We start from the raw sequence: 24,416 nt of genomic DNA, 5'->3' as shown, positions 1-24,416 counted from the left end.
TTTCTCTGTGTAGCCTTGGCTGTCCTAGACTCACTTTGTAGACCAGGCTGGCCTCGAACTCACAGTGATCCACCTGCCTCTGCCTCCTGAGTGCTGGGATTTCTGGGATTAAAGGTGTGCACCAACACTGCCCAGCTTAAGGATCTTTTCTTATTAAAAGCTCTCATTGGATGGAAGATAGCTCACACAACCTGGACTATGTATAACAAAGGCCACAACAAATACAGCATGCAGTGGTGAAGATGGAAAGCTTCCTGAGTTCAGGAACAGTGATGCCCACTCACCACTTTTATTCAACGCAGTATTGGAAATCCTGGCCAGAACCATTAGACAAGAAAAAGAAAATACCCAGAATGGAAAGAAGTTGAGACTGTCGTGGTTGCAGATGACGTGGTTCCCCCGAAGAATACAACCGCAGGAAGAAACCTGTTGCAGTACGTCATCAGTAAAGCTGCAGCGTGCACAGATGAGTACAGTAGCTTTTCTCCGAAAGTCCCTCTTAGAACAGCAGCTGAATATATAACGTGCCCAGGAATAATCTCAGCCAAGAAAGTGAATGACACTTTCAAGATAACTCAAAAAAGTGGAAGGTAACCCGTGTTCATATGCTGAATGTTGTGAAAAGTCCCTATGACCCAAAGTAGTATATGGGTTACAAGCAACGCTGCCAGCATTCCGGTGGCGCTTTACACAGACACAGGATATAATCCTAAAACTCACAGAAGACCCTGAACAGCCAAAGCAATGCTGAACAAAAATAGCAAAGCTTGAGGCATGATAGTACCTGATTTTTAAAGTCTATAATGTGATGATAATTTGTTGGCTCTTTTTTAACAATTAAACTTTATTATACAACCCAACTAGCTTACACAAGAAGAAAAAAAGGTTAAAGGGACAAAAGAGTGAACCTTCCGGTATCCGTTCCACGGGACGGGTCCTTAGGTGTCTCTCTGGCTAGTCGCTGCTCCCCACGCCTGGGCTGAACTTGTTGTTCTCTCCTCCCCACCTCCCTCAGTCACATGGAAAGGGCGGTCTCCTTCTCCCGTTGAGGGTCAGTTAGGAAAACAATAGCCCAGGTGGGGTTCCCAGGTCTGCTTCCTGAATTTCAGGTCCAGGATGGCTCCACTCAAGTCTATTACAAGGTATTCATGGGGTGCCCCAAGGGTAAAGCCCGCGAAGACTGCTTCCACCTGTGACAAAGCTTAATCTTTCCCACAATAGTTAGACACCTTGGTGCTGGCATAAAAGTACACAACATGGAGAGAGGTTCTATGTTCAGTAGTGGTAACGAGAAAATTTGTGTAACTAGCTGCCACTGTAATCACCTGAAACAACTCAATACAAGACCCACTGACCCCAGTGTTTTGGGCTTTGAAGAGGCAGCTATCTCAGTGCAATCGGTGGTGGAACAAAAATACTTACTTCAGGGCCAGAAGCCTCCCTCTTCTCCCCGCTCCTCCAAAAAAAGGGGGTGTGGGGAAGAGGAGGGATCCCTGTTACCCCCTTCAAGGGCACATACCTAATAACATTCAACCATCTCTTGGGGCTTCTTCCATAGCCCCCAGCTGGGACCAAGCTTTTAACATGTGGGTTTGGGATATTCCAGATCTAAACTACAGCAATATCTACATGGTAAAGAATGAAATTGGATCTTCATCTAATGTGTATGTGTGTGTGTGTGTGTCAACTCAAGGGCCTGGAGAGATGGCTTAATTGCTGCTAAGTGCTGGCTACTCTTCCAGAGGACCTGGGTTCAGTTCCCAGTCTCACATGGCAGCTCATGCCATCTGTAACGTCAGTTCCAGGGCATTCAGCACACTCTTGACCTCCATGGACACTGCATGTGCAGGGGCACAGGCAGACACACAAAGATGGACACAATGTATTTAAAACTAAAAATGAACTAAAGGCCTAAACATAAGACCCATATAGCTATAAAACACAAAGCTGGGGGATGGGGGGGGGACCTCCTTGGTCTTTATAATGGGTTTTTGGTCAAAGCACAGGCAACAAGACAGTAGGTAAGATTAATTATTGAAAAGCCCCTTTACAGCGAGGGAAACAGAGCAAGAAGGGAGCCTGTGGATTGGGAGAAAGTATTTGCAAACCACATACCCAGGGAAGGGATTACTACCAAACATAAGGAAGTCAACTGAGAAGCCAAGCAACCAACCCAATAAGAACCTGTCACGAAGAACCTCATTTTAAAATGAGTAAAGGAGTTGGACAGACCATTCTCCAAAGGTACCAAATGCCAACAGGTGTTTGACGCCACCAAGAAGATTGCAAATCAAGAGTCCAAATGAATGTAGACATCTTTCACTTGCTAAAATGGTATCAAAGGTACTTAAGGTGTGTGGAAGAGGGTACCCTCATACATGGTTGGTGAGGATAACATGCTGCCACCATGGAAAACTGGTTGTTAAATAAAGATGGATTTACTGTAGGATCCAGCAGTCCCTCTTCTGCTCATATGCCAAAGAGAGAAAACCAGCTTTGAAAGATACTTTGTACTCCTTTACTCAGTAAGGCAGTAGTCTCCAAGATCTGGAGACAGTCAAATCACTCATCAACATGGCTACTTGTGGTCTATAAACACACACACTCACATGTGACTATTAAGCATTAAAAAAAAAAAGTTGGCACACAGAAAAATATGACAGTACCTGTAGTGCAATAACTTCAAAAAAATAAATGCATAAATAAAAATGTTGGGGCTAGAGAGATGACTCAGAGGTTAAGGGCACTGACTGCTCTTCCAGAGGCCGAGTCCATTTCTCAGCACCCACATGGTGGCTAACAACCATCTATAATGTGAACTGATGCCCTCTTCTGGCCTGCAGGTTATTCATGCAGGCAGAGTAGTAATCATAGTAATAAATAAATCTATAAAAAATAAAAATGGTGGTTACCAGGGGTAGTAGATCAGAGTATAAAACTGCAGTTATGTAGGATAACTAACAACATTAGACCTGCTGAGAAGAAAATAGTATGCTGAAAATTTGGCAGGAGATTGGGTATTGTCACAGAAAGTAAATGACACTGAGTATGTTACTTTTCATGGCTAAAAGGGGAGGAAAGTATATACGTGTACACAATAAAAGTAAAAATAAACCTTATCTGATTAAATGGATACTGATTTGATATATAATTTCTTCAAATTATTGGCTGAATAAAAACCTAGCATCACAACTAATTGAACAATAGACATATCCTTCAATTGAGACTGAGAAGTATGTTTACTCTCATCATAATTACGGTATTCTAGATAAACCAGTCAGTGAGACAAGAGTTAGAAAAGGGTTTTTAAAGAATCAGTTGCACTTGGGAGGCAGAGGCAGGTGGATCTCTGTGAGTTTGAGGCCAGACTGGTCTACAAAGTGAGTCCAGGACAGCCAAGGCTACACAGAGAAACCCTGTCTCGGAAAACAAACAAAAACCAGTTAGTTGCACACTCCTTTAATCCCACCAGAGGCAGGCTGATCTCTCCAAGTTTGAAAACAGCCTGGTCTACAGAGTGAGTTCCAGGACAGCCAAGGGTACACAGCGAAACCATGCCTTGAAAAACAGTTGAAAACTTCCAAATTATCAAGTAAAAGCTACTGCTAAGTCCCATATTATTCAGATCATGTTTCTTTTCTTTTCTTTTCTTTTTTTTTTAAGCCAGGGGTGGTGGCATATGCTTTTAATCTCAGCACTTTGGAGGCAGAGACAGGCAGATGAGTTCAAGGCCAGCCTGGTTTACAGATCAAGTTCCAGGACAGCCAGGGCTACATAGTGAAAGCCTGTCTCAAAAAGCCAAACAAAACAAACCTGACCTCAGACTGAAGAGATGCTCAGCAGTTCAAGCACCAGCTGTTCCTCAGAAACCTGGTGTTCAACTTCCAGAACTTGTATGGTGGCTCATGACCATGTTACTGCAGTTGTTACTGCAGTTCTCAGGGATGACACCATCTTCATTTCCTTGGGCACCAGAGATATATATGCATATATGGAGGCAAGCACTCATACACAAAATCATTTAAAAACTAACATCGAGGGTCTGGAGAGACAGCTCAGAGCACTTCTTGCTTTTGCAGAGGGCCCAGGTTGTTCCCAACACCCACGGGTGTTACCCACGGGTAACAGAAGTTTCAGGAAATTCAGGGCCCTCTTCTGGCCTCTGTGGATACTGCATATTGCATAGACAAAACACCCATACACCAGCTAGAGAACTGGCTCAGAGGTTAAGAGCACTGCCTGCTCTCCCAGAGGTCCTGAGTTCAATTTTTAACAACCACATGGTGGCTCAAAACCAGCTACAACGTGATTTGATGCCCTCTTCTGGCCTGAAGGTGTACATGCAGGCAGAGCACTGTATACATAGTAAATAAGTAAATCTTAAAAAAGAAACACCCATACACACAAAAAAATCTTTAATTGGGCAGAGTGGCACACATACCTTTAATCCCAGCATGCAGGCACAGAGTCAGGCAGATCTCTGTGAACCTGAGGACTGCCTGGTCTACAAATTGAGTTCCAGGACAGCCAGGACTACAAGCAACAACAAACAAATCTTAAAACAAAACAAAATCTGACATTGATAAATAAATAGTTCCATTCAAGAACTACACAAGTTTAGGTAGAGAAACATGCCAACTCCCACCAAGGGAAAAAAAAAAAAAGGAAAATTCTATGAAAGAAATTTCATTTTTCCTTTCAGTTATAAAAATATCAATATCCAAGTATAGCAATTAAACTGACCTAGGCACATGGAAGTCAGATCCTAGAGTGCAAACTGACTCAAGTCTGTGAGTGGCATTTCAGTTGGTGGGGAATAGACTGAAGTTCAGAGGGTTGGAACTATCACACAAAAAAAGCCTAATCAAGAAACAAGATTAGTGGTGGCGCACACCTTTAATCCCAGCACTCAGGGAGGCAAGAGGCAGGAGGATCTCTGTGAGTTCGAGGCCAGCCTGGTCTACAAAGGGAGTCTAGGACAACCAAGGCTGTTACACAGAGAAACCCTGTCTCAAAAAACAAAACAAAAAACCTCCCAAGATTATAAATATGTTTGCAAAATGGCATTAAAAGTAAGATATTCAAGACAGGGGCTGCAGAGATGGCTCAGCGGTTAAGAGCGCTGTCTGCTCTTCCAGAGGTCATGAGTTCAATTCCCAGCAAACACATGGTGGCTCACAACCACCTATGATGTAATCTGATTAATGCCTTCTTCTGGCCTGTAGGTGTACATATTAAATAAATAAATCTAAAAAAAAGATATTCAAGACAAATATTTACAATTTTCAACTGCAAAAGTATACTTACTAAGTACTAATGCTCTTCAACAAACAGGCAAAGGAAAGCACAAATGGCTAATACTAGGGATATTCAACTCGTCCAGCAGTTGCCTTAGGAGGCAGAGGCCAGCCCGGTCTACAGAACAAGTTCCAGGCCGGCCTACATAAGGAGAACCTGTTTCAAAAAAACAAACCACCACCACCATCAAAAAAGCCCAAACAAAAAAGTACAAGCCAGAGAATATACAACTTTATTAGTAAAACAAATTGAATATAAGCTACTAGCGAAACACCATTTTCCTGCTGTTAGTTTAACAATAGTAAAGTTTACTGAACAGCCCCGGCAACATCATGAGACCCTTTCTCAGAAAAGTAAAAGTTCACTGGAGTGGCTGTGAGAAACCAGGCATCTTTATACGGAGTTACCAGGTCATGACAGTTCAGTGATGCCAAAGCCTTGCCACCTTCACTTCAAGTCATGTCCAAACGTATGTTACATATATGTGTGTGCGTTCATTACATTTTTCAATAACTGTAATAGAATCCAACTCCTCATAGAGGCTGTTACACAGTATAGCTAGCTACGAAGATACAGTCCCATAAAATGTAAGATTCCCAACAGTATATACAATAGTTTTGTTTTTAAATGTGCAGTGGCAAGCATTTCTCACTAGTGTACGCCCATCTGGGGAGAGTATATAAGCAACTGGCTAGTTGGTTTTAGGGAAGAGGTAGGTTGGTAGTCAGGAAAGACAGCTTGGATTTTTAGTTTAAAAAACAAAACAAAATAAAACCCTGAAAGTTGGCAGTAGCAGGACATACTGTAATCCCAGCACCTGAGACTGAAGCAGGAAGATCAGACAGTTTGAGGTCTGGACCATGTGTGACTGGGGAGGGGAGCTGGGGATGTAGGCTAGTTAGCAGAGTACTTGCCTAACATGTGTAAGCCCTGGGTGTAAGCCCCAATATGGCATAGATCAGGCATAACACTAGCAACACTTCCAATGGCATCTGAAGTTCAAGGCCATTAGCTATGTGAGACCACCATATCAAAACCAACCAACCAAACAAAACAAAACAAAAACCCTGGAGGTACTTAGAAACCTAGCACTGGACAGGCAGAAGTGTTGCAAGCTCAAGGCCACTCTGCTCTACAGAGTTTTAGGTTACCCACAGCTATATAGTAAAGTCCTGTCTCAGAAAATCAAAATTGAAATTAAATTTTTACATTTTGTTTGAGGATATATGAAGAGCCCATGCGTGCCACCACTATGGAAGTTAGCAGACAACTTGTGGCACTTGGCTCTCTTACACCATGTGGGTTTTGGGGGTTGAATTCAGATCCTTTACCTAGCTCCCTAGTGTAAAACTTTAAGTTAATTCAAAGCATATCTAATTAGGAATCAATACTCATACTATTCGACTATTGTTATTTTGTGCGTCACTGTGTGGGCCAGAGGTTGACATTAAGTGTCTTCCTCTATCATTATTCTCTTAATAAAAAAATTATGCTTGTGAGCACTCAAGGTCAGAAGCATCCCAAAGCTCTGGAGCTGGAGTTACAGGCAGTGCTGAGCTGCCTGATGTGGGTGCTGGCAACTCAGGGCCCCTTAACCAATGGACCATTCCTGGAGACACTGGGACATATTTTATGGGACAGCTCCGCACTGAACTTTGGAGCCAGTGAATCCTTGGGATCTGGTGTGCACCTCTACAGTGCTGAGACTGCACGTGCGTGCCGCCATACTCAGTATTTTACATGGCCGCTGTGGAGTGACCTCAGGTGTTAGCGTTTGCACAGCAAGCACTTTACTCAACTGAGCCACTGCTGCAGCCCAACAGTGAAACACAGAAGTATTTCAACCATGACTAAGTGATCAGAGGCTTAACAATCAACTAGTGAAGCGCTATGAATTCAGAACTAAGCCAGACACTCCTAAAACAGTGAAACAATTGTGGAAAATGTTTTCAATAATATTTAGCAACATGGACAGAATTTGTGTTGTTATACAATCCCAAGATTTCTTGCTTAAAAGAAAATGAGGGGAAATCGCTTCCAAATTCCCTAGAGTTGTCTTCCGGGAAAAAGCCAGTTGGTTTCAACCTCAAACTTAAATCAGGCAGTAGATCCCATTTGTTCACATTCATAGAGAGCTTTATTCAGCTTTTAGAAAAATATATACAACAACCAGAACTATGGTTCTCTTAAATATTTTTAAATTAAAAGTGTGCAAGTCAAAAGGAGTGCTTCCACAGTCAGAACATCAACACTGTGTTAACGAAATAGCAGTTTCTGAAAGTCTAGGAATGTGAGGAGCTGAGGAGCAGCAGCTTGTGGCTGCCAAGTGGCCAGTGCAAATCACACCTAGCAGCTTTCCCCTTTGGTTTCCCCTTGAAAACTGAGTTCCTCTCACACGCCTAGCTTTGGGTAGAATAGCTGAATGCTGGGCACATACCAACAGGCTCTGATCAAACCAAAACTTGCCATTTCGATTGCTATTCATTTGAATCTGGATATACTGGAATTACCTGTCAACATCATTCAACTGGTAGGAGATGCAGCACAACTTAGAGGGCTTAAGGAGCTTGTTAACGTCATCTATTTCATGTTAGATTCTTGCCTTCTCAACATTCCTCAGAATGACAGTGTTTGTGAAAAGGATTTTAGTTAGGTAGCCATTGGAGTTCCAAGTAGTTTGAAAAGCTGAATATGAAAACAACAGGAACAGCCTTAGTTTTGTTCCAGTTCTGTCCTTTGCCCCACACTGTAGGTCCCGCAGCCTTACTCCCAAGTACTATAGGAACCCCCCTCCACTAGTTCTGGGGCCTTTGCTGGAAATCAGCTTAGTCAATGCCCCAGCCAGAGGCTAGGCTATCAAGAGATTTCCTAGGGACCCTAGAGTCAACACTATCAGCCACCTCTTTTCCTGCTTTTGCCAAGCAAGCAAAGCAACAGGGCAAATGTCATTAGCAGCATCAAGCTTTGGAGACTGTTCTTATGTGTCTGAATGGGAGAGGGGTGAGAGTAAACACGCTGATTACAACTGGAGGTCTCGTTAAGAGTAAGAGGAGAGAGATGGGTATTTTGTTCTCTGTTCGTCTATTTCCCGCTTTGTTTTATTGATGCAGCTAAATATCTCCTTAAATAGTGCTTTGTATTCTGGAGGTGCAGTGGTGGGGGAACTGGTGGGCTCTGGGGTTACAGGGCTGGGGTCCCAGCCACTGGCTCCAGCCTCACACTGGGTGGCCGGTCCTGTCAGGTCCCTGGTCCTAGAGGTCTGCACAGCCTTGTGTGACAGTGAGTCCTGCTCCTGCTGGCACTTCTTGAGCAGCTCTTCATACTTCACTTTCAGAGCACTGTACTGAGTGTCCACTTCATGTAGAAGGGAGATGCCCCTCTGCTTCACAGCCTCAGCTCTCCTGATGCAAGTCTCCTCGTGGCCCTTCACGATGTCACCCCCTGCCAAGCTGCTGAGCATCGTCTCACTGCTGCTGCGTTTCAGTGGTTTTCTATGTGCTTCTGGAGCAGCTAGGAACATCTCCTCCAGCAGACTCTGGCTGGGCTCCTTAAAAGGAACGAGTAGAGAGTCGGGTACCAGCTTCTCAACACCATTCACAAAAGGATGCTCTGCCTGTAGCATCTGCCGCATCTCAGCCACCTCCGCCTCCAGATCCAGCGCCCGGGCTCGGTAGGAATCTATGGCCCCCAGCTGCTGCTCCAGCTCGCTGTTCTCCTTCAGCACCACTTTATACTCTGCCTCCACGCTCACTCGCTTCTTCCTCTCTAGACTCAGCTGTGTCTGCAACATCGTCACTGCCTTTTTCAGGTGCTCATTTTCTTCTTCATCAGGGCTTTGCTGGCTTTGCAAGGAGGTGATCTTCTCAGCAAACACATGATCATATACAAAGTGTCTATGAGGAAACATGGAAATATATAAAGGTCAACTGACACTACAAAGGATGCTGCTGGAGTTTTTCACCTAAATCTTTGTTTTTTAAGACAAAGGTTTTTTTTGTGTGTGTGTGTAGCCTTGAATGTCCTGGAACTCACTTTGTAAACCAGGCTGGCCTCAAACTCAGAGATCTGCTTGCTTCTGCCTTCCAAGTGCTTCCCAGCTCAACTAATTTTTTAAAGGAGTGGTGACACTAATTTTTAGCCCATTCCATGCTCCAATCAGTAGCTAAAATGAAATTATATTAGGCTGGCAAATTCTTGAAAGCAAATATAGTTTTTGTGACTGATTTTCCCCTAATAGTAAAATCGTAATAGAAAACCCACTCCAAGACCAGCAGAATGACAGCTGCTTACTAGGAGATACAATGGACCAGATTCTCATCTTCACCTGCAGATCAGTGAGGCAGTCTTAAAAACCCAGCACGCACACCCTCGATTCTCATCTTGTTGGTCTGTTACCTGGACTTACAGGGTTTTAAATGTTCTCCATCACGTGAAAAAAGGTTAAGGAACACAATGTTTGGACTTTTAACCTGGGATACACATCAGAACCACTGGGGAAGATCTAGGTTCACACCTAGAAATTCTGACCTGAGGAAAAGAGTATCTGCTCTTGGAAAACATGCACAGTGCCAGGTGCATACATGCAATCTCAGCACGTGGGAGGTTGAGGCAGGGGGATCAGGAGTTTGAGGCCAGTTGGGCTGTATGAGACCTTATCTGAAAAACTCCTCTGTTGGGAAGAACTGCTCTCAGCTTCTCCCCAGCGTACCGGCTGTCATGTGAACCCTTTCTATTCTGTCTGATCAGTTTCTCAAGCCCTCATCCCCTAACTCCACCCTACTGAAAAAGATGGAACCACTCATCAATGTAAGACTTTTCAGCGGTTAAGCATGGATACTCAAGAAATAAAGTTGACTGAAGGGGTCAGTATGAGTAAACTTTGGGCCTCAGTTCGCAGTTAGCACTAGCTGTGCAACCTTGAAGAAGTTGCTCCATTTCTCTGAACTTCAGCCTTCTACTTTACTGAGACAATGTAAGAGCACAGTCTGGCATCTCTTGTCAACAAAGTTTCCAGTACCAGAATTGGGTTACATTGAATCACGTCCTTGGCTGAAGGGATCCCATGAGAACCCTCAAACAACCTCAGCTATTGCCAAGGCTTTTGGTGTCTCCCCACAAACGGGACAGTAAGGCCCCACTGCTGAAGACAACACAGGTACAGCTCACTGCACACAGAGAAGTTCAGCTAGTTGGTGCCTACAGAGTCTTCACCTCCATGGATGTCCACAAAGTAGTCACGGTGCTAGAAGACACTCTGTATTCCAGCAAAGGAGAAAGGTAAACCCCAAGCCAGCCACAAATCCTCCATCTATGAGAGTGACCTGCCTGCAAGGAGTGCTGTTGCAACAGTGGCACAGAGCTTACAGGAGTAACCAAGACTATCTGGTGAGTTAGGGCCGACTCCATGAGATGGAACCCACACCCAGTGGTACTTGGGTGGGTGAGGACCTGAGACCAGATAGACCAGGTACCTAGGGGAAAACAAAATACTACTGTTCCGCTGTAAGAACACAGCAATAAAGTAATTCCTAATGACATTCTGCCATACTCATAGATCAGTTTAAAAAGAAAAAAACAACTCAAAATTCCCATAGGTAGTGTGACAAGAAAGGGTAAGAAGCATAAACTGGCCTCACTGCTGCTCAGTTCGAGGCACCTTGTGTGTATTTGTATGTTGCTTATGGAGCATCTGACTCCTTGTTAGAATGAAGGGTCGTGAGGACACAGCTCAGATCATTTTGGCCCTCTTATGTCTGGCATATCAACTGCAGTGTAATAGGTATTTAGTAAACATTATTAAAGATACAAACTCAAAACTATAAATTATAAAGTCGTTTCTTTAAGTGAAAATACTTTTGCCTCATTTTTTTTTTTTTTTTTTAAAGACAGGGTTTCTCTGTGTAACCTTGGCTGTCCTAGACTTGCTTTGTAGACCAGGCTGGCCTTAAACTCACAGTGATCCACTTGCCTCTGCCTCCTGAGTGCTGGGATTAAAGGCGTGTGCGCCACCACGCCTGGCTTTTGCCTCAATTTTTGTTCTATCAAAATTTTTCTTTTGAGACAAGGTCTCTCTGTAGCCCTGGCCATTCTAGTACTTGCTGTGTCTGGCCTTGAACTCACAGAGCCTACCTCTGCTTCTGGAGTGCTAGGACTAGAGGCATGCGCCACCACGCTCAGCTTTCAAAGTTTCCATTTTTTAAAATTCATTCTAAACTGAAATACAACTCTCAAATTTGTACTACAGCAGAAGTATTACTCATCTTAAACTAATATATATACATATATTTAACAATCTTAATTTTATTTTATGTGTATTGGTGTGAAGGTGTCAGAGCCTCCAGAGCTGGACTTACAGACACTTGTGAGCTGTCACACGGGCGCTGGGAATTGAACCCAGGTCCTCTGAATGGGCAGTCAGAGGTCGACCACTGGGCCATCTCTCCAGCCCCTTGAACTAATATTTAACAAATTAAAATGAAAAAACTTAAAAACTATTTTCATAATTACTGACACCCATGAACTCTCACTGTTGAACATTCATTGGCTTTGTCCTAGCAGGCCAGGGCAGTTCCTGAAACGGAGCTCTCCATCGCCTGTCGTCAGAGTCTGTCAGCACACGTGTGGCCCAGCGTGCAAGCACAGCAAAGCAGGCACTTACTGGCGGAGGTCATAGAGCTCTTTCAGGTAGGAGAAGCTGGGTGCTGGTTTCTCCTGGTCATATGCCTTCTGCCTCCCTCTTTCTTGGTGGGAAGATTTCAGCTCCTCCACTTGGCTCTGGAGGTGATCAATGTTGGTTTGTAGGCATTCAATTGTTTCAGTCAGGCTGTGAAGAAAACAGAAGCTGGTTGCTGCTTGTCAAATTAAATTAAGATCAAAACCAATAATGGGGATTAGGTGTGAGCCACTCAAACTTGGCTTTCTTAATTGGAAAGGACTTAAGAGTTAATCCTTGTCCTCCTAATAAACGAGCCCTCTCCCTGTACTGCCCACACCTTCTAGAGGCACACTCTACTTCAAGCTTTACTCATTCCTTTGTTACAGTTAGAAATACTAATTCCTCGGTTACAGTTAGAATTCTTACCTCAGGATTTTCTGCTGGGAGGCCTTGCTCTCAGAAACCAGCTTCTGGTTGGTTTCCTCCAGTTCTCGTGCTGTGACATCTAACTGCTCATACACTTTTGCATGCTGCTCATTCATTTGCCGTAGGAGCTCCACCTGCTTGGTCAGATACTGTAGAGAAGAGTGGCGTCAGCTAACACAAACAGCTGCAGATGCCCTGCACGCTTCCACACCGGGTCTCTGGTTTCCAACACCAACCAACGCCGGGTGAGGCCCAGGGTTCCCACCTGTGGGCTCAGCAGCCTTCTGCCATGGTGATGTGTTTGCCAGCCCAGAAGCTCCCACAGCCTTATTTTAGAGTTTTGTCAAAGGCTGAACTTGACAGATGATCTGCTCGCCTCTCTCCTGGCTAGCGACTACAACCATCTAATACTGTGGCCATTCCTCATCATTACTCAGGACAAAAACAGTTTTAGAAGGGTTTTTAGCCAGAAATCAGGGCAAAGACCAATGGGAACTTTTTACTATATCACATTGTCATCGGCCTACTTATTGGAAAAGAAAACATTAAATCTCAATAAAGCTTTTAGTAATAGAAAAAGGAACAGGCTGCCCTCGATGTGCTTAGCTCCATTAGTGCTTTCCAAACTCCCATGTTCATGAAGCAAGCCTAATTTTACAAAATATATTCTTAATATTTAAAAGGCAAACGCAAAGTGCAATATGGCAATCCCTCAAGAAAAACTTGAAAAACACAATAAAAGTTTAAATAAAATGTGTTTAACAGAGGCTGGAGAGACGGACGGCTCAGTAGCTAAGAGCACTGGCTGTTCTTGCAGAGCACATGGGTTCGCTGCCAGCATCATTCAGCACTCTTAGCTCCAGTTCCAGGGGAGCCGGTCCTTCCAGCTTCTGCAGGCATCAGGCATACACACAGTGCATATACACATGTTCAGGCAAAAACATTTATACAGATAAGTTAAAAAACAGAAAAGATTAAAAATATGTTTAACTAAAAGGAAAAAGAAAGAAAAGCTTAAAGTGAAAAATTTTGATGCTTTTTACTTGAAAAACAAACAAACCGGGTGCTGGAGAGATGGCTCAGAGGTTAAGAGCACTGGCTGCTCTTCCAAGGTCCTGAGTTCAATTCCCAGCAGCCACATGGTGGCTCACAACCATCTATAATGAGATCTGGTGCCCTCTTCTGGAATGCAGGCATATATTCGGGCAGAATACTGTAGACATAATAAATACATACATCTTAAAAAAAGAAAAAGAAAAACAAACAAACCTTTTTCCTGAATGAGGCATTTCAGACAAAAACTAGTGAAACTACATTAATTTTACCAGATACTTTACTAATCTACAAGAACGCTCTCTTCACTATTCTCCTTACTCGTGAGACAGACACTTAGCAGGCAGTTTATTTTGGTTCTGCTGAGACTGAGGATAAGGGGAATAAGCACAATCCTAATACCACAGTTAGGTCACCTGGCCTCCCTCCCTACCCACTCCCACTAAAGCCTAGCTTATATTCCAAGCAGAACATTCCTGCTCCTGTTTCTCCGGAAATAACCAGAAGGGGGAGTGGGGGGAGAAAGGCAGACTTGATTTACAAACACTTCTTGAACACAACTCTTCAAGCACCATCAGGGCCAAGTGACCTTTGTTTTTTGAGACAAAGTCTGTTACATATCCCAGCCATGCTGGCTCTGACCTTTGGCCCTCCTGATTCAGACTCCTAGTCCTAGGGATACAGGTGTTAACACTTCCAATGGCTTTCAGCAGTCTTCTTTAAAAAACACAGAGCTAGGGGCTGGAGAGATGGCTCAGCGGTTAAGAGCACTGACTGTTCTTCCAGAGGTCATGAGTTCAGTTCCCAGCAACCACAGGGTAGCTCACAGCCATCTACAATGTGATCTGATACCCTGCCTGCAGATGTACAAGCAGGCAGAGCTCTGTATACATAATAATAAATAATACATCTTTAAAAGCAAAACAAAACAAAAAACACAGAGCTAAGTGATATTCGGTGATGACACGGCCCCCTTTCAGACACTCACATCAGTGCCAACAGAACTAACAACCTCTTTTTAACTCCAACTTATGTCACTCTCTTGGGGCCAAAAGTATTCTGAAAAGTTTTTGAGTTGACACCATTATAACATGTTTTTTAATGCCCTTGTGAGGTCTGGGCAGGACTCTGTAATTAAGCATTGATACTTCTGCATCAAAAAGTATAAAGCTAGGCTGGACATGGTGGCACACGCTGTTAGTCCCAGCACTTGGGAGGCAGATCTCTATGAACTTCAGGCCAGCCTGGTCTGTAAGTCCAGGACTGCCAGGGCTACACAGAGAAACCCTGTCTCGAAAAACAAATGAACAAAACAAAAAGAGAAAGAAAAAAAGAAAAAGTATAAGATTACAAACAGCCTCGGATCAGTTCAAGATTTACTGCTACCAAGTTAATTTGCTGCAAACGGAAAAGGAAGACCTCAGTAGGACTTCTGGGGTGCGGACGTGGTAATGGGTTTGGAGTGGTGAAAGGCTGTAGACCTTAGGAACTGCTGGAACGGACACGACTAAATGAGCTAAGTTAACATGTAGCATGGTATCTATGAAACCCCATGTATCTTCACTGTCCGAACCTCCACAAATTTCTCTCGGTCCCTTGGAAACGAACTTCTGGCAGAAAGCCTCTTCAGACCTTCATGAGAAAGCTCACGGTTCTGCCTTTGGCTGGCAATGACACAGTGGTTTCCTCCCATCCACAGGAACGTGTTTAGTTTCTTAGAAATACCGGCCTGGGTAAAGCGCTTAGGGTCAAAAGAATATATATGGCCGGAGTGGTAAGACGGCTCAGGGGTTAGACACTTAACGCAAGCCCAGTGACCAGAGCTCACATGGTGTGAGGAAGAGCACTGGCCCCTGGAGGTTGTCCTCTGCCCTCCACATGCATGCTGTTGCACATCTGCACACAAGCACACACACCATTCTCTCTCTCAAAATAAATACATATACAGTTAGACATTTTATACGACAGTTTATAATTTATAACAAGTCCTAAGTATTCTTTGGGACTGACTCACAATAACCTTAAAAAAGGCAAATGTATAATCAGACAACTTATTTATAAAGAAACTATTCTTACATCCTCTACATGAGTCCCACAAAGGCTCATAAAAAGCCAGTTTTTAATGAGTCCTTTAGTGAGGACAACACCAGAGTGGCGTAGGAGGCAGTGGTATTCTAACTGAGAGTACAGGCTTGAAGGCCCTTTGCCATTGCTAATTTTTCTGTGATTTCCTCACCAGGACCTCACGAGGCTATAAAGATTAATATATGTGACCAGGATATGTGGCTTCAGGATATGTGTTGTTGGTGTAAGGACTGTGGGCGGCAGTTGGGAAGCAGAGGCAGGCTGCATGGCCTCCCCATCTACCAGGCAGAACGAAGGTTAACCACTGAGCACAACTTTAGACTCTGCTGGGCCAGGAGCCAGCGCGAGAGGACTCCACACCACAAAGCTTCACTGGCTTTTATCTACTCGTCTCCCAGTAAGCTGCCACCCTCACAGTCACAGTCCATTTTCTCCATCTAATCCCTGCTCCAAGAGCACACTGTTCTTCATTATCGTGTAGAAGATGGAACTCAAAATCACCTATATATGCATATAAAAACACACATTTTATTCCTGTTAAACTGTCCATTATTTCTCCTTCTATACACACATTTATTTACATGAAGTTTAATATATAGAACCCAGTCTGGTATCTGAGAAATGACGAAAGTGTTCAATAAGGGATAGCTACTGTCATCTTCATTTAGAATTAGTTTTTAAACTTCGTATGTGCAATGCTAAGGTTCACCTGAAAGACAACTGCAGAGACCTAGATCCTTTCTCCTCAAATGTTGATGCAGTAAGACCATGACAGAAACAAGAATCTAAAATTTTAGCAGAACCTCCCTGACTACTGGCACATGGAGAGAATAAATGAGAGAAATTGAGATCTTGGAAAATCCTGGAAGTCCCCTTGTGCTGACCCAGTGGTGTGAGCTGAGGAAGCTGACTGGCTGCAAGGAGCAGATGTCATCCTGAGAGGATGCACGATGCTGAATGGACAGAGTTATGTCAAGTTCCTGGTGCCTCAGACCCATGAGAATGGCGAAGACTTCTTCCAGTCTTAAGTACAAGGGTGTACAAACTGACCAGTATATGTGGAAACTATCAAACACCACAGATTCCTCCTGGGTGACTACAGCCTGAAACTGCTCCCCTGCAGAAACCTCCCACTAAGATTAGCTAAGCCTGCCTCCTCATTCGGCTGTATACCTACCATAAACTGTGGTGTGACACACACCTTTAATCTCAGCACTCGGGAGGCAGAGGCAGATGAGCTTAGCTCTAGGTCAGCCTGGTTTACAGAGTGAATTCCAGGACAGCCATGGCTACACAGAGAAAAACCAAAACCAAAATCAAACTCGCTTTATCAGCTGTACATTAAAAAACCTGTCTCTGGCCAGGTGTGGTGGCTCATGCCTTTAATCCCAGCACTTGGAAGGCAGAGGCAGGTGAGTTCAAAGCCAGCCTGGACTACAAGGTGAGTCCAGGACAGCCATGGCTACACAGAGAAATCCTGTCTCAAAAAACCAAAACCAAAATAAACCAAAACAAACCAAAATAAGAAAAACCAAAACAAACCAAAATAAAAAACCTGTCTCTTCCATCCAAGTGTTTAAATAAACACTTGCGGTCCAGGCTGCTGCTGCATTTGGTGCCTTCTATCAGAGTGAACATGGACCACCAATCCCAGATTTTCTGTACTTCTTCATTTCCCTTGATACCTCAGTCAGGTCTTACAGCATCAAGCCATGCAGGATGCAGCTCAGTGGCTTTTTCTCTGGAGTCTAGCACTCACCAAGATAAACTGACATGGATATGCACATGCATGCTTTGAAGGGATTGAATCCAGACGCCCTGCATTCCAGGCAAGTAAACTACCAGTAAGCTGTAACTCTACTCCCAAACTATGTTTTATGGCTACTACTTCCCTCTCACATCACTTGGTTGCTGTCATTCACTACAATCAGGTTATAGTTTGCCTGATACAGTATTTTCCACCTAAACATAACATTCCCAGGTGTTATGTTCTTACAACTACGAATTCCCTAACATTACACACTAGTTACCTCAAATTCATATTACTTCATGACTTCTCAATCCATTCAAATTCTGACTTTATATAGGTAACTAAACCCTACCCATCATGTTTTTAAACATATATATATGTACACACACACACACACACACACACACTTATTTTTGAGACAGCCTTTCTTCTCTGTGTAGCCCTGGGTATCCTGGAACTCACTCTGTAGACCAGGCTGGCCTTAACGCCTCTACTTTTATCATCTTCTGTCATCTCAGAACAAATTCGAGACGTCTTCGTCCAAGTGCACATCTATTTCTATTTTTCAGTTTTCATTTTAGTGTAGCCACAACAACTAAGGAGAAACCTTGCACTCTTGCTATTTACCAGGCTTCATAATTTTCCCAGTCACCTCAGTGTTCCTGTCAGCTTCATATATTAGCTATAGATTTTCTGTCTTCAAATTCAATAGATAGCTCTACCAAAAACTTTTGAAGACATAAGAGCAAACACCAACCTCCTTTAGGCCCTTCTCCCACCTGCCTTTCTCCTAGGGAACACTTTTTTATTTGTTTTTTTGAGACAGGGTTTCTCTGTGTAGCCTTGGCTATCCTAGACTCACTTTGTGGACAAGGCTGGCCTCAAATTTGAACTTACAGAAATCCACCTGCCTCTGCATCTCAATGCTGGGATTAAAGACATGAACTACCACCCCCGGCTGCCTCCCCCCCACCCCCAAGATTTATTTGTACGAGGCTGGAAAGATCATTCAGCAATTACAGGCACTGGCTGCTCTTCCAAATGACCCCTGGTTCAATTTCTAGCATCCACATGTCTGTTCACAACTGTCTGTAACTCCAGTCTGATGGCCATACACATAAAAGTAAAGGGGAAAGTTTGAAATTTTATGTTTACTATGTTTAAATGTGTGTGTCTGAATGTGCCATATGGGCACATGGATGCAGAGCTTATGGAGGCCAGAGGTGTCAGATTCCTCCTAGGGCCAGAGTTATAATCCATTGTAAATTGCATGATGTGGGAGCTGGGAGCCAAACTCCAGCTCTCTGCAAGGGCACTCCATGCTCTTAAACTTCAGCAACTGAGCCATCTCGCCGCCCCAGAACGTGCTGCTTCCGGGTGGGTGGCTCCATCTAACATAGCAGCCCTTTGCTTGGATTCCAAGTTTAGAGAGGGTCTGTGAACACTGATGGGGAAGACAACTTATTTTGCAAATTTCTAACTGAAAACTGGCATTTCCTTCTATTATAAATGGAGCCACAGCCACAGCAGTACTGGAGTATTTAACACCAATAGAAATCACAGGTATTTTCATGTCATACTATCAGAAGTGTTGATGTATTACTTACATATTTGAAGTTATGATGGTTTCCAGATTGCCACAAGATCTTGCTATCTATGTTATATATCATGAATTTGTTTCTACAATATTTTCTGGCTATTTAAATGGCATTTCATTTATAATTCAATGTTTAGTTGAGACAGGGAGGTCAGGCTAGGTAGCCTAGGCTGGCCTTAAACTGTCAATCCACCTTTCTCAGCCCCTAAATCCTGAGATTCTGAAACTGAACCACCACACTTGGTGCTATAATCCAGTATGTATTTGAAGAGGCTTACCATAGACCTTGATAGACAGCTAACAGGATCTGTGGCACAAAACACAGGACAAGCACTTTAGTTTTTCTTAGGCCTTATTTCAAACATAAGCTCTTTGCAACCTGTTTCAGAACACCTGCTCCGGGGGCGGGAGACACTCAGCACCTCCCACTAGTCTGCCAGTCTTGCACAGGGCCCAGCTTCAATTTCCAGCACCCAGGTGGTGGCTCACAACTGTCTCTAAGATCAGTTTCAGGAGCTCTGCAGGCACCAGGCACTACATGGAGCATAGACATACATGCAGGTAAAGCATCCATACACATGAAATGCACTTGTCAGAGTACTTGCTCTTGTCTACAGCAGCACCTCAAGCAACATAACAATCAACTCAAGTCTGACTGTCACGGCCACTCTTTCTGGGAAGGAATAGTTACTGTTCTCTATTTGCCTGTTTCTTACATATTTAGAAGGGATTGCAATTCACTAGCTAAATATTAATTTCTAGACCTCTGTTCACCTTTGTTCATACCACATAATTCAGAGTACAAATGTCAAGGAAGGGCTAGTTTGAAAGCTTCAGTGATGGGCTTGGCTACAGACGTCCTGGGGAAAAGCCTACTAACCACTAACCCCATGGCCCCAGCACACCACTCAGAAGTCTGAAGTGGAGATACGTACAACACATACCATATATTGTACAGGTCCTAAGTTAAGCCTCTTAAAGAAATTGCCAACTTAGGTTTGTGCCCACATACAAGAAATAAGTCAACATGCAAGTAAGTACAAAGAGGCCACTAAAAGCCTACAGAAAGTGCCTCTTGTTCACTATATAAAATTTGTGATAAAGACAATGAAGCCATTGAAGAACTTGTGATATCTTAAGCTTTAGAGGACTTGGCTTTGAGGATAACCCAAGAATGCCAAGAATCTTGTTTTCACACGGTAGGGGTTTAATTATATCATGCCAAAATTAATCTGAAAAGCCGCTCAGTCTTCAAGTCACAGACAACCTACAAGGGAGTCTCACCTAGTCAGCGGCTGCACAGAAAGGCTACTGGCTTCTAAGTAAGTGCTGCGTAAGGCAGGCATCAGGCTCTCAGCCTCAGGCTCTACCTTGGTATTTTTCTCTTCACTTTGTATAGAAGGAAAAGTTATCTTTCCCACCATTTACCTCAAATGGACTCATTTTCTCAGTTCAGAATCTGGGATACTACTTTAGATCTGACTGCCATATTGAATAGGGGAAAAGGGGTTTCAAAAACAAAAACAAAACTCCAAAGCAAAATAGAAACTCCAAAACCCCAGTTCAAAACAACACAAACAAAAAAGCCAGTGCAAGATGGGGAACCATGGGATTGTTAGCAAAGTAGACAAAAGTGACAACTTCTGGCAGGAACATCAGGCTCAGGAAGACATTTCAGTAAAGTAACTTCAGTCCCCAGAACTCACTGTTCAAAAACCCCCTCAAAATCAAAACAAAATAGAATCGAAACAAAACCCTCCAAAACCCCGAGTGGTGCACACCTTTAATCCCAGCCCTGGGGAAGACAGAGGCAAGTGGACCTCTGAGGTGAGGCCAGCCTGGTCTACATAGGGAGTTCCAGGCCAGTCAGGGTTACATAGAGGGACCCTGTTTCACAAAACCAAACAAAAGACCCAACAACAAAAGGAAATTTGGTTTCCCAGCAGTGTGAGGACTATGCTTTAATCAAGGATTATAGCCAAGTCTTTTAAATTTACTGCAAAAGTAACCTTTAATACTAATGAAGAAGTACTTCCTATTGAATGATGAAAAGTGTATCTCCCCTGGTTACAGTAATGTATTTCCACCAGAAAACATACAGGACTGGGGAAGTAAGAAAGAATATGAAAATAAAAGTCAGATATAATTACACAATTAAAAGCTTACCAAGGATCCAGGTACGTTAGCACACACCTGTAATTCCAGCACTAGGGAGGCAGAGGCAGGTGGATCTCTGTGAGTTCCAGGCCAGCCTGGTCTATAAAGCAAGTCCAGGACAGCCAAGGCTACACAGAGAAACCCTGTCTCGAAAAACAAAAACAGAAGAAAACAAATTTTACCAAGTTAGCTTGTGTGTGTATGTATAGTGTGTGTGTGTGTGTGTGTGTGTGTGTGTGTAGGCCAGAGACTGACATTAGGTGTCTTCCTTTTATTTTTTGTGATAGGGTCTTTCTCTGAACCTGGAGTTCACCTATGGGCTAGACTGGTGTTGGGAATCCCCCGTCTCTGATCCCATTGTATTACAGATATATGCCATCATATTTGGCTTTTATGTAGGTGCTGGGGACCCAAACTCATGTTTGCATAGCTGCACCGAGCCATCTCCCCAGCCCCAGCTTGCCAAGTTTTTAAGATCTACTGTCCACTAAATCAACAATTTTTTTTTCAGAATTAAGACTCTTCCACTGTAAATATTCTGAAAATGAGTAAGTAATGATGTAATAATCACAGAAGTCCAAAACATAATTCCCGTGATCTCATCGTCCCTTCAGAGCACTCTGTACCAATGCAGTGTACCAACTGTCACCATTCCACAATGAAGCAGACATAGCTGAGAGGCAGTTTACATGGCTGGACTCTCTCTTTGCAAATATCATCAAGGGCGTATGCCCAAAGCCTCAGAATACACAGGCCAATGCTCCCTGCATCCCCTCTACAAGTCTCCAGAGGTAGACACCCACAGTCAAGAAGTGCTTAGAGCTCTGTTCTCTTCTTAGGATACTGATTTTAAAAATATTAGCCAATTACCTACTATGTGCACCATGAATAAATGCAGCAAGCCTTAGTGTTATCTTGGTATTATTATGGGAAATGAAGAGAAAGTAGAATAAAGTCAACTTAGAAATAAATACAGGCTGGGTATGGTGGCGCACGCCTTTAATTCCAGTACCCGGGAGGCAGAGGCAGGCATATTGCTGTAAGTTCGAGGCCAGCCTGGTCTACAAAGCGAGTCTAGGATAGCCAAGGCTACACAGAGAAAACAAACAAACAAACAAAAAAGAGATTGTGGAAAGCAGTAGAGGAAAATACTTCACATTAATCTCTGGTTCTGGTGTGCACAAGCACAAGCACAGGCGTGCTCTCACTCTCTTCTCCCTCCTTCTTCCTCCCTCTCCCTCCTTCCTCTCCCTCCCCTTCTCCCTTTCTCTTCTCCTCCCTCATTCCCAAGGAATGAATTCTTGCAAAATGGGATGCTCTGGGATGTACTTTAACAGGCAAGTACAACTCCTGTTGGGACAGTGCAAGTGTCAAAGCAACAAAGTAACAAGAATGCATGGGCACAGGAAAGATGGTGTCAAATCCCATCAACCTCCATAGCATCCCTCTCCCATCCAGGACCTGAAACAACCAAGCAAACAAAAGCCTGCTTTTCTCGGCACTCTTTAAGAACTTAGATGTGTAGGGCTGGCATTGGTCACAAAGCCTGAAGAACTGTTTGATCCCTGAAACCCAAATGGTAGAAGGAGACTCCACAAGTTGTCCTCTGACCGCCGTGTGTGTGTGTGTGTGTGTGTGTGTGTGTGTGTGTGTGTGTGTGTTTACAAATTTGGGTAAATAATAAATGTAATTTTAAAATTGGGTGTTCAAGCTACAGGCCTTTCTGAAGCCAGTAAAACCATTACTTTCAATAGCTTACTCAACTGTTTCTTTTTTCTTCTTCTTCTTCTTCTTTTTTTTTTTTTTTTTTTAAGGCTTGAAAGATGGCTCAGCAGATTAGAGCACTTGTTGCTACTCCAGAGGACTGGAGCTCAATTCCCAACACTCACACAGAGGTTCTCATAAGTTCATCAGCCGGGCATGGTGGCGCATGCCTTTAATCCCAGCACTCGGGAGACAGAGGCAGGTAGATCGCTCTGAGTTCGAGGCCAGCCTGGTCTACAAAGTGAGTCCAGGACAGCCAAGGCTACACAGAGAGACCCTGTCTCGAAAAACCAAAAAACAAACAAAACCAAAAAATAAAAACAAAACAAAACAAAACAAAAAGTTCTGCAGAATCTGATGCCCTCTTCTAGTTCCCATGAGCACCAGGCACACACATCGATGTATAGACATGAGTGCAGAAAAAATACTTATACACATAAAAACAATTTTCTAAAACTTTAAAAATGTATTTTTTTTAAAAGACAAAGTCTCAACAATGTAATCCTGGCTGGCCTGGTACCCACTATGCAGACTCACAGATAACTGCCCATCTCTGCCTCCCAAAGTGCTGGGATTAAAGGTGTATGATGTTCAGCTTCCAAAGACTGATTATGATTATAATACTAATACAAATATTCTTTCAAAGGCTATTCGTGTGTTTCAAACAGTCATCATTAAAGATGGTCAGTGTTTTGTCAAGCATTGTCTTTGAGGTTTAAAATCAGCTATCAAGATGCTTTTCCCTGGAACTCACAGAATGGAGGAGAGAACGCTGCCCTCACACTTACACTTGTGCCATGCCCCCACCCCCACCCTCAAACAAGTCTTTGGCGTTCTTCATAGTAAGTAAGAGTTTTAGGAATTTTATCCTACTATTTTCACCAATTTACCAATATTCCTCATCTATCCTGAATAGTTTGTTCCACAATATTTTTAAATTTCTCTGGGTGAGGGGGTAAGTGCTGATTCTTTGATTCTCAGCCATAATTGATATTGATTTTGTTTTTATTTTACTTTTTTCTTTCTTTAAAAATTTCTTATCAGACAGGGCTTTTCTGTGGAGCCCTGGCTGTCCTGGAGCTCTCTCTGTGGACCAGGCTGGCCTCGAACTCAGAGGTCCACCTGTCTTGGCTTGGGTGATTAAAGGTGTGCATCACCACACTTGGCTTATTACTTTTCTAAATTTAAAAAAAAAGAGAGACCTACGACCCCATGTTTTAATTACTTGTCTAGTGAGGAACAGTGTCTAGTGAGGAACACTGTCTAGTGAGGAACAGTGTCTAGTGAGGAACAGTGTCTAGTGAGGAACAGTGTCTAGTGAGGAACAGTGTCTAGTGAGGAACACTGTCTAGTGAGGAACAGTGTCTAGTGAGGAACACTGTCTAGTGAGGAACACTGTCTAGTGAGGAACAGTGTCTAGTGAGGAACACTGTCTAGTGAGGAACACTGTCTAGTGAGGAATACTGTCAACAAACATTTTGCAAAATTTAGGGCTGGGAGTCTTACTCAGTCTCAGATGTGTATTCAAAATGTGCAGTTCACAGCACCAAATGAAACTAAAGAAAAGGTTCGTTTAAAATTTGCATAAAATTTGCACAAGTCATTCCACTCATGTGAAGTTCAAATAGAGG

The 24,416-nt window shown here is 43.3% G+C and overlaps 1 protein-coding gene across 2 annotated transcripts in view; it reads right to left on the bottom strand.

The window, feature by feature from the left end:
• Positions 1-5,507: 5,507 nt before the first annotated feature.
• CDR2 (cerebellar degeneration related protein 2) overlaps positions 5,508-24,416 on the bottom strand; it is a 31,345-nt gene continuing 12,436 nt past the window's right edge. For both annotated transcript variants that reach the window (XM_084773224.1, XM_084773225.1), the window contains exons 3-5: positions 12,380-12,528; positions 11,957-12,121; positions 5,508-9,191 (exon numbers count right to left, since the gene is read on the bottom strand). In XM_084773224.1, coding sequence (XP_084629350.1) covers positions 8,336-9,191; positions 11,957-12,121; positions 12,380-12,528 — 1,170 coding nt within the window. In that variant the 3' untranslated portion in view covers positions 5,508-8,335. The remainder of the gene's footprint in view (positions 9,192-11,956; positions 12,122-12,379; positions 12,529-24,416) is intronic.

Source organism: Acomys minous, assembly GCF_964271855.1.
Source record: "Acomys minous genome assembly, chromosome: 2".
NCBI classification, from domain to species: domain Eukaryota; kingdom Metazoa; phylum Chordata; class Mammalia; order Rodentia; family Muridae; genus Acomys; species Acomys minous.
This window is presented reverse-complemented; position numbering and strand designations above follow the sequence as displayed.